Source organism: Nicotiana tomentosiformis, chromosome 10 (genome assembly GCF_000390325.3).
Source record: "Nicotiana tomentosiformis chromosome 10, ASM39032v3, whole genome shotgun sequence".
In the NCBI taxonomy this organism is placed as follows: Eukaryota; Viridiplantae; Streptophyta; class Magnoliopsida; order Solanales; family Solanaceae; genus Nicotiana; species Nicotiana tomentosiformis.
This window is the reverse complement of record NC_090821.1, coordinates 50,006,125-50,023,974: the sequence shown is the minus strand read 5'-3', so window position 1 is coordinate 50,023,974 and position 17,850 is coordinate 50,006,125. Positions and strand designations below refer to the sequence as shown.

Sequence of the window (17,850 nt, the reverse complement as noted above, 5' to 3'; positions counted from 1 at the left end):
GTATCTGTCTCAGTACCTGCACATCAGTGCAGAAGTGTAGCGTGAGTACGAAAAATAACGCGTATCTAGTAAGTATCTAGTCTAACCTCGAAGAAGTAGTGATGACGGATCGACTTGATACTTACTAGAGGTCAAATAATAATAGAAATACATAAAATAGACATGGTGAGTATACAACAAGTAGCAACGAAGCAAATTAAAGTAACTACAGTAGTTCCACACATGAGTCTATATCAATTCACTAAACATGTCATAATCGGCCTTGAAGACGCTAACTCAATTGTTACCAAACCAAATCTAATTCCAATTATTAAGCACGAAGATGCCGAGGCGAACGACCCGATCCCATAGGAATAGTGGTACTCAGTTATCACGACCCAATTTCCCTACAGGCCGTGATGGCGCCCAACATCGCCGCTAGGCAAGCCAACGGTGCACTAACCATGTGTTTATTCCTTTAACATTTTAGAAATAGTTGGTTTTTTATTAATAAGTAAGTAAGAGGTGAGAAGTTTAATAGAATAAGGTGTAAACAATTATAAGAACAAGTGTGGTGAAATAATTACTCAAAAATCATCAAGTGTCTACTAGCAAAATTTTCAAGACCTGGTGTCACAAGTGTATGAGCTACTAGTAGAATATATAAAACACTAAGCTACTGTCTGAATGTAGTAGACAGAAAATAAAAGCAAAAGAGAAACTCCAGGTGATGCATAATGGACTAGTCAAGCATCTCACTACGAAGTCTCAAAGTATCGGGGATAAGCACCGGGATAACTACCAGATGCAACTGCCTCAGAACCTACACGATTAGTGCAGAAGTATAGCGTGAGTACATAAACAACATGTACCCAGTAAGTATCTAGTCTAACCTCGAAGAAGTAGTGACGAGGGTCGACATCGACACCTACTATGGGCTAACAATAAAATACCGAAATTCTATATAAGCATGGATTATATAAATAATAGATAGAACTCAATAACTAGCAGTGAATAACTATTCTTTCACTAATAATAAATTTCAGATCAATTTATGTCATTAGATAATTCTAACCGCTCAAGTAATAAAATAATATCGAGTATAATTAGGCTCCGAGTATTATCACACACGATTTATGACGAGGTCGTACGACCCGATCCAGAAATATATTGTGTGCACTGCCGAGGGTCGAACGACACGAACAATAGATGCATTTGTTAACCTGCCGAGGCAAATAACCCGCTCCCATGAGAGTAGAGGAATTTACCTTACTCGCGAAAATACTTGCGATGCGAATGAACATATATTTCTCAAAGATATTATAAAATTGTTCAATTCTTCCCAAACATAAGAAATCCAAACTGGGGATTTTAAGTCTAAAAATCTATAAATATCGGTTCTATTTAAGACAATTAATAAGCGTAATCAACATAATAGTGTAAACAAAGCATGATGTAAGTCTAAGATTACCCGGACATGATATGGAATATAGCTACGCACAGACTCTCGTCACCTAGTGCGTACGTAGCTCTTCACATAAGTAATTTACAACAAAACTACACCTAAGGGGATGAGTTCCCTCTTACAAGGTTAGACAAGAGACTTACCTCGTTCTCAAGTTCACTTTCGATTCTTAAATTCATTCTAAAGCCTCGAGTCGGTGCCAAATGACCTGAAACTATTCAAATGTTATATAAATTAATCAATACATGTTCAAAAGTCCAAAATTTAACTATTAGAGTAATTACCCAACCCAAATTGACAGATTCCTAAAATTCACCTCCGTGCCCATGAGCCCGGATTTCAAAAAATTTCGAAGGTAAATGTTACCCATAACCTCACAAACTCAAATATATAATTTTCACTCAAACCCATAACCATTTTCATGGTTAAATCCTATTTTTATCAAAACCTAGATTTTTCATCTAAACCCATAATTTTCACAATTTTACATGTTAAAAATCTACTTATAATCTATGTATTTATTTCTTAATGGATAGAAATTACTTATATCTAATAGATATGTGGAAACCCCCTTCTAAGAAGCTCCAAAATCGCCCAAGAAGTGAGAAAGATGGGTTACAAATGGCTTAAGTCCCGTAATAAATGAACCCTTCTGCCTCTAGGACTTCCGCTTCTGCGGCTCCATGGTCGCATCTGCGGCTCCGCTTCTGCGGGCAAAGCCTCACAGATGTGGACCATGCCCGAGTCAGACCCCTTGCTTCTGCGAGTCCGCTTCTGCGACATGAGAACTGCACCTGCACTCCTGGCCGCTTCTGCGATTTTCTCCCCGCATTTGCGTCGTCGCAGATGCGGCCAAGAACCTCGCTTCTGCAACCACTGGGCAGCCCACACTGAACTGCTTCTGCGGCTGGCCCTCCGCAGGTGTGATTGCACCAGAAGCTGGATGCTTCAGCTATTCACCCAATGCCAAACCGCCTCCGCGCATCGTCTGAATGGCATCCGGGGCCACCAAGGCCCCGTCCAAACATACCCACAAGTTTATAAACATAAAACGGACTTGCTCGCACCATCAGAACATGGAAAATAGCATTAATACTAAGAATCACAACCCAAAACCAATGGAATCAACTTATGAACTTTTAATTCTTTCAACTTACTCCGAACATGCCGATTCATACTTAAACTACTCGGAATGACAACAAATTTTGTGTGCAAGTCTTAAATCACCATACAGAACTATTCCTAGGCTCGGAATCACAAACAGACCTCGATAACACCGAAACTTACTCCAAACTAAATTTAAAAAACTTTTAAACTTTCAATGCGCCAACTGTTAACATTAAGTGCTGAAACACTCCCAAGTCATCCAAAACTCGATCCGAACATACGTCCAAATCCAAAATCGTTATACGAACTTATTGGAACCGTCAAATCCCGGTTCCGGGGTCATTTACTCAAACTATTGACCAAAGTCATAGTTAGCCCTTTAAAGCAAAACTAAGGAACCAAGTGTTCCGATTTCAACCCGAACCCTTCCAAATCCCAAACTAACCATCCCCGAAAGTCATAAAACAGTAAAAGCACATACGGGGAGTCTTATTTAGGGTAACATGGATCTAGAAATCAAAACGACCGGTCGGATCGTTACATTCTCCACCTCTTAAACAAATGTTCGTCCTCGAACGGGTCTAGAATCATACTTGAAGTGTTAAATAGGTGTGGATATCTGCTCCGTATGTCCTCCTCGGCCTACCAAGTCGCTTCCTCGACTGGTTGAACCCTTCACTAAACTTTTACCGCAAAAATCTTCTTGGATCTCAACTGGAGAACCTATTTGTCAAGAATGGAAACTGGCTCCTCCTCATAACCTAGGCTCTCACCTAGCTGAACCGTGTTGAAGTCTAACACATGCGACCTGACGACATGATACCTCCGGAGCATAGACTCGTGGAAAATCAGATGAACTCCAGATAGACTTGGAGGGAAAGCAAGCTCATAAGCAACCTCCCCAACTCGTTTCAACACCTCAAATGGTCCTATGAACCTTGGGCTGAACTTGCCCTTCTTCCCGAACCTCATAATCCCCTTCATCGGCAAGACTTTCAAGAGAACCTTATCGCCCACCAAAAATGATAAATCACACATTTTTTGATCCGCGTAACTCTTTTGTCTGGACTGTGCTGTGTGAAGTCGCTCCGGAATCAACTTTATCTTTTCCAAGGCATCCTTCACTAAATCAGTACCATATAACTTAGCCTCCCTGGGCTCAAACCATGCGATGGGCGAATGACATTGTCAACAATATAAAGCCTCAAATTGAGCCATCTCGATGCTGGACTAATAACTGTTGTTGTAAGAAAAGTTGGCCAAAGGCAAGAATAGATCCCACTACCCTCAAAAGTCAATCACACATGCTCTGAGCATATCCTCCAAGATCTGAACTATCTTCTTAGACTGCCCATCGGTCTGCAGATGAAAGGTTATGCTGAGCTCTACTCGGGTCCCCAACTCACTCTGTACTGCCCTCCAAAAAATGCAAAGTAAACTGAGGGCCTCTATCTGATATAATGGAGACAGGCACACCATATAACCGAACAATCTCCTGAATGTAAATCTGGGCCAATCTCTCTGAAGAATACGTGGTCACAACTGAAATGAAGTGTGTCGACTTGGTCAACCTATCGACAATGACCCAAACTGCATCAAACTTCCGCAAGGTCCGCGGCAACCCAACTACGAAGTCCATAGAAATGTGCTCCCATTTCCACTCAGGTATAGTCATCTGCTGAAGTACGCCACCTGGCCTCTGATGCTCATACTTAACTTGCTGGCAATTAAGGCACCTTGCTACATACTCAACTATGTCCTTCTTCATCCGCTGCCACCAATAATGTTGCCTCGGGTCGTGATACATCTTTGTAGCACCTGGATGAATAGAATATCAAGAATTGTGTGCCTCCTCTAGGATCTTCTCCCTCAAGCCATCAACATTAGGAACACATAGGCGGCCCTGGAATCGCAGTACACCATCCTCACCGATAGTAACCTCCTTGGCACCACCCTGCAGTACCGTCTCCCTGAAAACCAACAAGTGTGAATCATTAAACTGACGAGCCTTGATCTACTCAAATAGTGAAGAATGGGCAACAACGCACGCAAGAACTCGGCTGGGCTCTCAAATATCCAACCTCACAAGTCTGTTAGCTAAGGACTGAATGTCCAAAGCTAGTGGCCTCTCCTCTACTAAAATGAATGCCAAACTACCCATACTTTCCACCTTTCTGCTCAAGGCGTCCGCAACTACATTCGCCTTGCCCGGATGACATAGGATGGTAATATCATAATCTTTCAGTAACTCAAGCCACCTGCGCTGCCTCAAATTGAGATCCCTCTGCTTGAACAAATGCTGCAAGCTGCGATGATTGATGTAAACCTCATAGGACACCCCATAAAGTAATGCCTCCAGATCTTGAGAGCATAAACAATCACAGCCAACTCCAAATCATGTACGGGGTAATTCTTCTCGTAGGGCTTCAGCTGACGTGAAGCATATGCAATAACTCTCCCCTCCTGCATTAATACATAGGCCAAACCAACGTGTGGGGCATCGCAATATACAGTATACATCCCTGAACCGGAAGGCAACACTAATACCGGTGCTGAAGTTAATGCGGTCTTGAGCTTCTAAAAGCTCACCTCGCAATCATCGGACCATCGGAATGTAGCACCCTTCTAGGTCAATCTAGTCAAAGTTGATGCAATAGATGAGAAGCCCTCCACAAACCGACGATAATAGCCTGCTAACCCCAAGAAGCTCCTAATCTCAGTCGTTGTAGTAGGACGAGGCCAACTATGAACTGCCTCTATCTTCTTGGGATCTACATTAATACCCTCGCCTAATACAACTTGACCCAAGAATGCCACAGAATCTAACTAGAACTCACACTTGGAGAACTTAGCATATAGCTTCTGTTCCCGTAGGGTCTGAAGCACCACACTCAAATGCTGCTCGTGCTCTTCCATGCTACAGGAGTAGATCAAAATGTCATCAATGAAGACAATGACAAACGAATCAATATATGGCCCGAACACCCCGTTCATCAAATCCATAAATGTTGTCGGGGCATTAGTCAAACCGAAGGACATCACTAGAAATGCATAATGGCCATATCTAGTTTGGAAGGCTGTCTTTGGAACATCCGAATCCCAAATCTTCAACTGATGGTAGCCTGATCTCAAGTCAATCTTGGAGAACACCCTAGCAACCTGAAACTGGTCAAATAAATCATCAATATGCCGCAATGGGTACTTATTCTTAATGGTAACTTTGTTCAACTGGCAGTAATCAATGCACATCCACATAGTCCCATCTTTCTTCTTCACAAATAATACTGGTGCACCCCAAGGCGACACACTCGGTCTGACAAACCACTTTGCTAGTAACTCCTCAAGTTGTTCCTTTAATTCTTTCAACTCTTTCGGTGCCATGCGTACGGTGGAATAGAGATAGGCTGGGTACCTAGAGCCAAATCAATACAGAAATCAATATCACGATCTGGTGGCTTGCCTGGAAGATCAAAAGGAAATACATTGGAGAAATCCATGACCACGGGCACTGAATCAATCGCTGTAGTCTCTGCAGTGGTATCCTGAACATAAGCTAGATAAGCCAAACACCCCTTCTCGACCATGTGACGAGCCTTTAGAAAGGAGATAACCTGACTAGATGTACTGACAGACGAACCCTTCCACTCCAATCTAGGCAACTCTGGTATCGCCAAGGTAACAGTCTTGGCATGGAAATCAAGGATAGCGTGATATGGAGACAACCAATCCATGCACAGGATGTCCTCAAAGTCGATCATATCGAGCAATAGAAGATCCGCTCGGGTCTCATAACAACAGAAAGTAATAATGCAGGACCGATAGATCCGATCCACAATAACAAAATCGCCCAGGGGTGTGGACACATAAACAGGAGTACCCAAGGACTCACGAGTAACACCTAGGAAATGAGCAAACAGAGATGAAACATACGAATATGTAGACCCTGGATCAAATTATACCGAAGCATCCCTACCAAAGACAAATATAATACCTATGATCATGGCATCTGAGGCCATTGCATCTGGTCTGGCCGGAAAAGCATAGAATCTAGCTAGAGCGCCACCTGACTGGCCTCCACCTGTCTGACCTCCACCTCTAGGACGACCCCTACCCACCTGCCCTCCTCCTCTGGGCGCCCGGATGGCTGGTACGACAGCTAGTACTGTAATCACAGGCTGGTGAACCTGCCGTAATACCTTGCCCCGAAGTCTGGGACAAAACCTTTTCATGTGGCCAGGATCCCAGCACTCGTAACAACCCCTCAAAACGGCGGGCTGCTGACCGAAAGTCTGACCTTTATGGCCTGAATACCCACTAGAGCAACCTTGAATAGTTTGTGGCCGGTAGGAACTCTCTGGCATGGTGCTGAAATAGGGCCACACTAGAGCATCCCAAGGAGGTGGCGGTGCTGAATATGTTGACCTGCTAGACTGACCCCTCACGGACTGACCCCTGCCCCTAGCCGTGGCACCACTAAAATCTCCAGAATATCGAAACCGCTTATCCTTTGTTGCCTGCTCTCAGGTCCGCTGACGAACACCCCCGATCATCCGAGCTATCTCCACAACTAGCTCATAAGAAGTCACTATATCAACCTCTCGGGCCATAGTGGTCTGGCTACCAGAGTGCAAACCTCTGCACTCTCTCTGTATCGGTCGGAAGTATCATAAGTGCATGGCGAGATAACTCAGAGAATCTCGCCTCATAGTCGGTCACCGACATCTGGCCCTACTGAAGCTGCTCAAACTGAAATCGCAACTCTACCCTTTGAGAAGGTGGAATATACCTGTCCAAGAAGAGGCGTGTGAACTGATCTCAGGTCATGGGAGGAGAACCTACTGGTCTACCGAGAAGATAAGACTACCACCATCTACAGGCCCTGCCCTCCAGCTAAAAGGTGGTAAAGTCCACCCCGTGGGACTCCAATATCCTCATGTTGTGCAGTCTGTCCCTGCACTGATCAATAAAGTCTTGGGGATCCTCATGTCGCTCACTTCCAAAGACAGGAGGATGAAGCCTTTTCCATCTATCCAATAGCTTCTGCGGATCGCCGACCGCAGCTGGGCTGAGCTCAGGCATAGCTGCTGTAACTGGATGAGCTCCCCCACGGGTAGTGCGTCCGGGGTCTGATATACGGCAGTTGCATGCCCTGGAGCCTGAGCAGTAGGGGTCTGTGCTCCCCCTCCCGCCTGAGATGTGGCTGGGTCTGCTGGAAATAAACTAGCCTGAGTCATAGAATCCATGAACCGCAACATACAGCTCATGACCTCCTGGAATCCCGGTGCGGACATGAAATCCACAGGGACTGGCTCTGCTGCATGCACCTCACCCTGCACCTTAATAATAGGATTCTCTACTGGATGCACTGGCGTCATAGCTGGGGCAACTCTAGGACGTCGTCATCCTGTACCACGAGTCGGATCCCTCTCTCAACCTCTGCCTCGGCCTCTAGCAACAGGGGGAGAAGCTCCTCCATGATCTGGTACATTTGTCATGCGCGTTCTCACCATCTGTGAGAGAATAAGAGAATGACACTTAGCACAACCTCAATTGCACGATAGGAGATGAAGAAAAGAGTAGTTTCCTAACACCCTATAGCCTCTCAAAGATAAGTACGGACGTCTCCTCACAGATCCGCAGGACTCTATTAGGCATGCTCATAACTTGTGAGACCTACATGAACCTAGTGCTCTAATACCATGTTGTCAAGATCCAATTTCCCTATAGGCCGTGATGGCGCCCAATGTCGCTGCTAGGCAAGCCAATGGTGCACTAACCATGTGTTTATTCCTTTAACATTTTAGAAATAGTTGGTTTTTTATTAATAAGTAAGTAAGAGGTGAGAAGTTTAATAGAATAAGGTGTAAACAATTATAAGAACAAGTGTGGTGAAATAATTACTCAAAAATCATCAAGTGTCTACTAGCAAAATTTCCAAGACCTGGTGTCACAAGTGTATAAGCTACTTGTAGAATATATAAAACACTAAGCTATTGTCCGAATGGAGTAGACAGAAAATAAAAGCAAAAGAGAAACTCCAAGTGCTGCAGGATGGACTCGGAAAGTAGCTCACCACAAAGTCTCGAAGTATCTGGGGTGTGCGCCGGGATAACTACCAGATGCACCTGACTCAGAACCTGCATGATTAGTGCAGAAGTGTAGCGTGAGTACATAAACAACATGTACCCAGTATGTATCTAGTCTACCCTCGAAGAAGTAGTGACAAGGGGTCGACATCGACACCTACTATGGGATAACAATAAACTACTGGAATTCTAAATAAGTATGGATTATGTAAATAATAGATAGAACTCAATAACAAGTAGTGAATAACTATTCTTTCACTAATAATACATTTCTTGTAAATGTTTGTCATTAGATAATTTTAACCGCTCAAGAAATAAAATAATATCAAGTATAATTAGTCTCCGAGTATTATCATGCACGATTTATGTCGAGGTCGTACGGCCCAATCCAGAAATATACTGTGTGCACTGCCGAGGGTGGAATGGCACGAACCACAGATGCATCTATTAACCTGGCGAGGCGAACGACTCGCTCCCATGAGAGTAGAGGAATTTACCTCGCTCGAGGAAATACTTGCGACGCGAGTGAACATAGATTTCTCAAAGTTATTATAAAATTGTTCAATTCTTCCCAAACATAAGAAATCCAAACTGGGGATTTTAAATCTAAAAATCCTTAAATTTCGGTTCTATTTAAGATAATTAATAAGCGTAATCAACATAACAATGTAAACAAAGCATGATGTAAGTCTAAGACTACCCGGACATCACATGGAATATAGCTACGTGCGGACTCTCGTCACCTAGTGCGTACATAGCTCCCCATACAAGTAATTTACAATAAAAATACACCTAAGGGGATGAGTTTCCTCTTACAAGGTTAGGCAAGAGACTTATCTCGTTCTCAAGTTCACTTCCGATCCTCAAATTCGTTCTAAAGCCTCAACTCGGTGCCAAATGATGTGAAACTAGTCAAATGTTATATAAATTAATCAATACATGTCCAAAAGTCCATAATTTAACTATTAGAGTAATTACCTAACCCAAATTGAAAGATTCCTAAAATTCAACCCCAGGCCCACGTGCCCGGATTTTGAATATTTTCGAAGATAAATGTTACTCATAACCTCACGTACACAATATATAATTTTCACAAAAACCATAACCATTTTTATGGTTAAATCCAATTTTTATCAAAACCTAGGTTTTTTTATCTAAACCCACAATTTCCATAATTTAACGTGTTAAAACTCTACCCATAATCCATGTATTTAACTCACAATGGATAGAAATTACTTACCTCCAATAGCTAGGTGGAAACCCCCCTCTAAGAAGCTCCAAAATCGCCCAAGAAGTGAGAAAAATGGGTTAGAAATGGCTAAAGTCCGGTAATAAATGAACACTTCTACCTCCAGGACTTCCGTTTCTGTGGCTCCATGGCCGCATCTGTGGCTCCGCTTCTGCGGGAAAAGCCTCGCAGATGTGGATCATGCCCAAGTGAGCCCCTGCCCCTCTTCTGCAGGCGGAGTCTCGCATTTGCGAGCCCGCTTCTGCAGCACGAGAACTGCACATGTGCTCCTGACCGCTTTTGTGATTTCCTCCTTGCATTTGCGCCTTTGCAGATGCAGCCAAGAACCCCCGCTTCTGTGACCACTGGGCAGCCCACGTTGGGTCGCTTCTACGAGTTCGCACCTGCGGCTGGCCCTCCGCATGTGCAATTGCACCAGAAGCTGGATGCTTCAGCTGTCCACCCAATTCCAAACGGCATCCGCGCATCGTCCGTATGGCATCCGGCCCCCTCCAAACATACCCACAAGTTTGTAAACATAAAACGGACTTGATCGCACCCTCGGAACGCAGAAAATAATATTAAAACTAAGAATCGCAATCCAAAACCAATGGAATCTACTTATGAACTTCAAATTTTTCCGACTTACTCTGAATGCGCCGATTCATACTTAAACTACTCGGAATGACACCAAATTTTGCGTGCAAGTCTTAAATCACCATATAGAACTTTTCCCAGGCTTGGAATCACAAAAGGACCTCGATAACACCAAAACCTACTCCAAACCAAATTTAAAGAACTTTTAAACTTTCTATGCGCCAACTTTTAACATTAAGCGCTGAAATGCTCCCGGGTCATCCAAAACCCAATCCGAACATACGCCCAAGTCTAAAATCATCATACGAACCTATTGGAACCGTCAAATCCTAGTTCCAAGGTCGTTTACTCAAAATTTTGACTAAAGTCAAATTTAACCCTTTAAAGCCCAACTAAGGAACCAAGTATTCTGATTTCAACTCGAACCCTTCCAAATCCCGAACTAACCATCCCTTCAAGTCATAAAATAGTAAAAGCACATACTGGGAGTCTTATTTAGGGGAACGGGGATCTAGAAAGCAAAACGGCCGATCGGGTCGTTACATCAGTACTGCCGAGGCAAATGGCCCGATCCCATAAGAGTAATTATGTCACTGCCGAGGCGAACGACTCGATCCTATAAGAGTAGAGAAATTTACCTCACTCATGGATACACATACGAGATGAGAAGACACAGATCTATAGTTTATAAAATGTTTCCCAAATTTTCCAACGTAAGAAGCTAAGTCGGTATCTTTAATTAAATTCCCCATTCTCATTCCTAATCAAGATAATTAATACACAGGTTAAGCATAACATAGTACGATTAAAGGCATGATGCAAATCTAAGTCTACCCGAACATATCATGAATATAGCTACGTACGGACTCTCGTCACCTCGTGCCTACGTAGCTCCCCTCAACAAGTAGCACATAAGAATTAATAGACCTAAGGGGATCAGTTCCCTCTTACAAGGTTAGGCAAGAGACTTACCTCGGTTCCAAGTCCTCATTCCGGCTCTTTAACCTTACTAGAACTGCTCAATCGATGCCGAGGACTCCGAAACTAGCCAAAAGTCGTATAAACTAATAAATATATGTTCAAAAGTTCATAATTTAGCAATTATAGTAGTTATCCAACACAATTTGAAAGATTCCTCAAATTCACCCCCGGGCCCTCGTTCCCGGATTCCGAAAATATTCGAATATAAATGTTACGCATGACCTCCCGAACTCAAATATATAATTTATTCTAATTTCCACCACCAAATCCATGATCAAATCTCAATTTTACTTAAACTCTAGGTTCTTCACAAATCCCACAAGTTTCACTAATTGTTCATGTTTAATCTACTTATAATCTGCGTATTTAACTTTAAAATGGGTGGAGTTTACTTACCATGTGATGTTGATGAGAATCCCTCTCAACAGTGATCCCAAAATCGCCCAAGACCAAGTGACACTATGTGGAAAATAGCCTAAGTCCTAGATTAAATCCACTCATTACCTAGCGATCATCGCACCTGCGGTCACTCGACCGCATCTGCGGTTGCGCAGGTGCGGTCCAAAGATCACATCTGCGAACAGCCCCCGCCTCCAATATTTTCGCTTCTCTGGACAAGGATCCGCTTCTATGCATCCGTTTCTGCGGATTTTTCTCCGCTTCTGCGGACCAAGTCCGCTTCTACGCCACCAGACCATCTTGGCCAATTCTGCATCTGCGGCCTATCCTCCGCATCTGTGACCTTGCAGCTGCGGAATATTTCTCGCACCTGCACTCCCAGGCCATCTCCACAGATCTCGCACCTGCAATGACCCCACCGCACCTGCGGCCACTCCCTCTGCATGTGCAATGACACCAGACTTCAGCAGTAACAGCAACTCTCTAAGTCCAAGTTCCAATCCATTTTCGATCTGAATCTCACCCGAGGCCCCCGAGACCCCATCCCAACATACCAACAAGTTCCATAACAGCTAACGGACCTACTCGAGGCCTAAAATCACATCAAACAACATTGATTCTATAAATCGCAACCCAATTCAAGCCTATCAAAACTATGAACATCCGACTTCCAAAACTAATGCTGAATCATACCAAAACAACTCTGAATGATACCAAAATTTGCGTACAAGTCGTAAATTATCATACGGAACTATTCCCATACTCTAAATCTAAAATATACCTCGATAATACTAAAGTCTACTCCAAACCAAATTTAAAGAATTAGAAAATCTTCAAGGAATCAACTTTCCACATTAAGCGTTGAAACGCTCCCGGATCACCCAAAACCCGATCTGAACACACGCCCAAGTCCAAAATCATCACAGGAACCTATTGGAACCTTCAAATTTTGATTCTGAGATTGTTTACTTAAGATATTGACTCAAGTCAAACTTGGCCACCTTATGCCACTATCAAGGAACTAAGTGTTCTGATTTCAGCCCGAACCCTTCCAAACTTAAACCAACCATCCCCGCAAGTCATAAAACAGTAAAAATACATACGGAGAGTCTTAATTAGGGGAACGAAGATCTATAAAGTAAAATGACCAGTCGAGTCATTACACTAGCCGTTGGCTAATGGTGCAAAAATGGCCAGATTTTAAAATAAAAATAAAAACGTAAGTGTACCGGTTTGGTATCTTAAAGGTACCAACCGGACCGGTCCTAAGAGTTTTTTTCTGGTACCCTCCCATCATCCTTACCTTTTACCCAAATCCCTCACCCCTATCCCAATCTGGACTGGTACAGGTAATAACCTACCCTTATATATCCCTAGTTTGATTGATATTAGGGTTGTCTAAGGGGAGGGCGTAATGACCCGACCGATAGTTTTACTTTCTAGAATCTCGTTTTCTTAAATAAAACTCCCCGTATATGCTTTTACTATTTTATGACTTGCGGGAATGGTTAGTTTGGGTTGGAAGGGCTTGGGTTGCAATCAGAATATTAAGTTCCTTAATTTTGGCTTAAAAGTTGTAAGTTTGACTTTGGTTAACATTTATTGTAAATGACCTCAGAACTTGAATTTGACGGTCCCAATAGGTTTGTATGATGATTTTGGACTTGGGCGTAGGTTCGGATTGGGTTTTGGCGTAATTCCGAATTGATTTGATAGGAATCAGACGCGCGAAAGTGTTTCTAGAAGGTTTTGAAGTTTAATAATTTGATTCATGCATTTTGGCATCCGAATCGTACTTCTAGATGTTATTTTGGTGTTTCAGGCGTGCGAGTGGGTCCGTATTATGTTATTGGATGTATCAGTGTTATTGGATGGGGTCCTGGGGGGCCCGGGTGTGGATCGGATTGGAAATCAAACTCGGAATTGGCTTAGGGGACTGCTGGTGCGCCAATTCTGGTGCATCCGCACCTACGAGATTTTGGCCATAGGTGCGAGGTTTTGATCGCAGAAGAGGGTTTGGACAAGTGGTCAGTGGCCCGCAAAAGCGGAGGAATTTCCGCAGAAGCGGCCTCACTTCTGCGATGAAAGGGTCGCATGTCCGAGAAAGGGCTGGCCAGGCCTGGATCGCAGTCCGCAGAAGCGAAGGCAGGTGGCCTGGGCTAGGACCGCACCTACGATGGATTTTTCGCAGGTGCAGCGTAGCAGATGCGCCCTAGGATTCGTAGAAGCGAAAATCGCTGGGGCAGTAAGATTCATCTAATGTCGGGACTTAGGGGATTTTAGCTCATTTCTTTCATCTCTTGGGCGATTTTGGAGCTCTTTAAAGAGGGGTTTTCCCCTATCACTTTGAAGTAAGTAATTTCTATATGAGATGAGTTTAATACATGTATTTTTAGGTAGATTCTTAGCATATAAAGTGCAGAAATTATGGGTTTAGTTGAAAAACTTAGATTTTGATAAAAATGGAATTTAACCACGAAAATGATTATGGAATTGGGTGAAAATTATATATTTGAGTTCATGAGGTTATGAGTAAGAATTATCTTCGAAAATATTTGGAATCTGGGCACGTGTGTCCGGGGGTGAATTTTTAGAATCTTCCACTTTGGGTTGGGTAATTACTCTAATAGCTAAATTATTAACTTTTGAGTGTACATTGATTAATTTATATAACATTTGGCTAGCTTCGGATTTTTTGGAACCAAGTTGAGGCCTTAGAGTGAATTTGTGGACCCAAAAGTGAGCTTTGAGACGAGGTAAGTCTCTTCCCTAACCTTGTAAGAGGGAATTTACCCCATAAGTATTTAAAATGATTATTTGCTTCTAATTGTGGGGGCTACGCACGCACGAGGTGATGAAAGTCTGTGCGTAGCTACTAAATTTGCTTAAGTTTGGGTAATTTAAGGACCCAAACCTTGAAATACTTGTATTGTTTGCACTCAACTTATTAATTTAAGTTCCTAAATTATATTGAAACTTGATAAAGGATTCGTAAAGACCGAATTTCACTTACATTGAGTTTTGGTAGGTTACTTGATCGTTAATAGAAATTGTGCTTACTTGTGTATTAGGCTTGTAATATCTTTTAAATCAGATGTTCATAGTGTATTCTCTTTTCTTGTGCAGCGGGCCGAACGCCTCTCCAGTATAATAGATGCATCTATGATTCGTGTCGCTCGACCCTCGGTAGTATACACATTATTCTAGATCGGGTCGTATGACCTCAACATAAATCGTGCATATTAATGCTTGGAGCCCGAACACACTTGATATTATTTTCATGAATTGATAGGTTATAATTATTTAATTTCCTGAGATTTACTTGGAATTAGTATATGTTAGCGTAAGACTTTTGGAATGTACTATTAGCTAAAGAATCATTTAATCATTGTTGCTACTGTGTTAATATTATTATCCACATTTTCTATGCTTATTTAGCATTCCTGTATTTCATTGTTAGCCCATAGTAAGCGTCGATGTCGATCCCTCGTCACTACTTTCTTCGAGGTTAGACTGGATACTTATTGAGTACATGTTATTTATGTAATCACGCAACACTTCTGCTATAATCGTACAGGATCTGAGGCAGGTGCATCTGGCATTCACTCCAGCGCGCACCCCCGATACCCCGAGGCTTAGTGGTGACCTGCTTTCTGAGTCCATCCTGCAGCAGTTGGAGTCTCTCTTTTGCATTTTATTTTCTATCTATTTTATTTCAGACAATAGCTTAGTATTTTGTATATTCTACTAGTTGCTCATACAGTTGTGACATCAGGTCTTATAACACATGCTAGTAGACTTTACGGTTGTAAACGACCTCGAAACCTGGATTTGACAGTCCCAATAGGTTTGTATGATAATTTTTGGACTTGTGCGTATGTTCGGATTGGGTTTTGGATGACCCGAAAGAGTTTCGACGCTTAATATTGAAGGTTGGCACATTGAAGGTTTTTCAAGTTCTTTAAATTTGGTTTGGAGTAGGTTTTGGTGTTATCGAGATCCGTTTGGGAATCCGAGCCCAGGAATGGTTCCGGGTGGGGATTTGTGACTTGCTCGCAAAATTTGGCGTCATTCCAAGTTGATTTGATAGGAATCGGACATGCGAAAGTGTTTCTAGAAGGTTTTGAAGTAATGATTTAATTCATGCATTTTGGCATCCGATTGGTACTTCTAGATGTTATTTTGGTGTTCCTAGTCTGCGAGCGGGTTCGTATTATGTTGTTGGATGTGTGAGTGTTATTGGATGGGGTCTTGTGGGCTCCCGGTGTGGATCGGATTGGAAATCAGACTCGGAATTGTCTTGGGGGACTGCTGGTGCACCAGTTCTGGTGCGTCCGCACCTGCAAGATTTTGGCCGCAGGTGCGAGTTTTTAATCACAGAAGCGGGTTTGGACGAGTGATCAATGGCCCGCAGAAGCGGAGGAATTTCCGCAGAAGCGGCCTCGCTTCTGCGATGAAAGGGTCGCAGGTGCAAGAAGGGGATGGCCAGGCCTGGATCGCAGGTGCAATGCAGCTTCCGCAGAAACGGGACCCCGCCCGTAGAAGCGAAGGCAGGTGGCCTGGGCTAGGACCGCACCTGCGGTGGATTTTTTGCAGGTGCGGCGCCGCAGATGCGCCCCAGGATCCGCAGAAGCGAAAATCACTGGGGGCAGTGAGGTTCATCTAATGTCGGGACTTAGGGAATTTTAGCTCATTTCTTTCATCTCTTGGGCGATTTTGGTGCTCTTTGAAGAGGGGTTTTCGCCTAGCACTTTGAAGTAAGTAATTTCTTTATGAGATGAGTTTAATACATGTATTTTTGAGTAGATTCTTAGCATATAAAGTGTAAAAATTATGGGTTTAGTTGAAAAACTTAGGTTTTGATAAAAATGGAATTTAACCACGAAAATGATTATGAAATTGGGTGAAAATTATATATTTGAGTTCGTGAGGTTATGAGTAATAATTATCTTCGAAAAGTTTTGGAATCCGGGCACGTGTACCCGGGAGTGAATTTTAGGAATCTTCCAATTTGGGTTGGGTAATTACTCTAATAGCTAAATTATTAACTTTTGAGTGTACATTGATTAATTTATATAATATTTGGCTAGCTTCGGATTGTTCGGCACTAAGTTGAGGCCTTAGAGTGAATTTGCGGGTCGGAAAGTGAGCTTTGAGGTGAGGTTTCTTGCCTAACCTTGTAAGAGGAAATTTAGCCCATATGTGTTTAAAATTATTATTTGCTTCTAATTGTTGGTGCTACGCATGCACGAGGTGACAAGAGTCCGTGCGTAGCTACTAATGTTTCTTAAGTCCAGGTAGTTTTAGAACCTAAACCATGAAATACCTGTATTGTTTGCACTCAACTTGTTAATTTAAGTGCCTAAATTATATTAAGACTTGATAAAGGATTCGTAAAGGCCGAATTTCACTTACTTTGAGTTTTGGCAGGTAGCTTGACCGTTAATAGAAATTGTGCTTTTTTGTGTATTAGGCTTGTAATATCTTTTAAATCGGATATTCATAGAGTATTCTCTCTTATTGTGGAGCAGGCCGAACGCCTCAGCAACATAATAGGTACATCTATGGTTCGTGCCGCTTGACCCTCGGTAGTATACACATTATTCTGGATCGAGCCGTATGACCTCAACATAAATCGTGCATGTTAATGCTTGGAGCCCGAACATACTTGATATTATTTTCATGAATTGATAGGTTATAATTATTTAATTGCCTGAGATTTACTTGGAATTAGTATGTGTTAGCGTAAGACTTTTGGAATGTACTATTAGCTAAATAATCATTTAATCATTGTTGCTACTGTGTTAATATTATTATCCACATTTTCTATGCTTATTTAGCATTCCTGTATTTCATTGTTAGCCCATAGTAATTGTCGATGTCGACCCCTCGTCACTACTTCTTTGAGGTTAGACTGGATACTTATTGAGTACATGTTGTTTATGTACTCACGCAACACTTCTGCTCTAATCGTACAGGATCTGAGGCAGGTGCATCTGGCATTCACT

At 42.6% G+C, this 17,850-nt stretch overlaps 1 protein-coding gene across 1 annotated transcript; it reads right to left on the bottom strand.

Moving 5' to 3' along the window:
• Positions 1-4,385: 4,385 nt before the first annotated feature.
• Positions 4,386-6,912, bottom strand: LOC138900147 (uncharacterized). Its single transcript, XM_070186857.1, has 5 exons — positions 6,543-6,912; positions 5,939-6,449; positions 5,389-5,468; positions 4,878-5,073; positions 4,386-4,521 (listed from the first exon to the last, which is right to left on the bottom strand). Exons 1-5 carry the CDS (start codon positions 6,910-6,912, stop codon positions 4,386-4,388), a joined length of 1,293 nt encoding a protein of 430 aa, XP_070042958.1.
• Between the last annotated feature and the right edge of the window lie 10,938 nt (positions 6,913-17,850).

What these genes read in the sequence shown, in the direction of transcription:
- LOC138900147 (XM_070186857.1), bottom strand. Translation starts at nt 6,912, where the DNA reads ATGCCAGAGAGTTCCTACCGGCCACAAACTATTCAAGGTTGCTCTAGT. An exon ending in CTCAGATGCCATGATCATAG is followed by an intron (nt 6,450 to 6,542) that starts GTATTATATTTG and finishes CTCATTTCCTAG; the next exon opens with GTGTTACTCGTGAGTCCTTG. An exon ending in TTTATGGGGTGTCCTATGAG is followed by an intron (nt 4,522 to 4,877) that starts GTTTACATCAAT and finishes GTTGGTTTTCAG; the next exon opens with GGAGACGGTACTGCAGGGTG.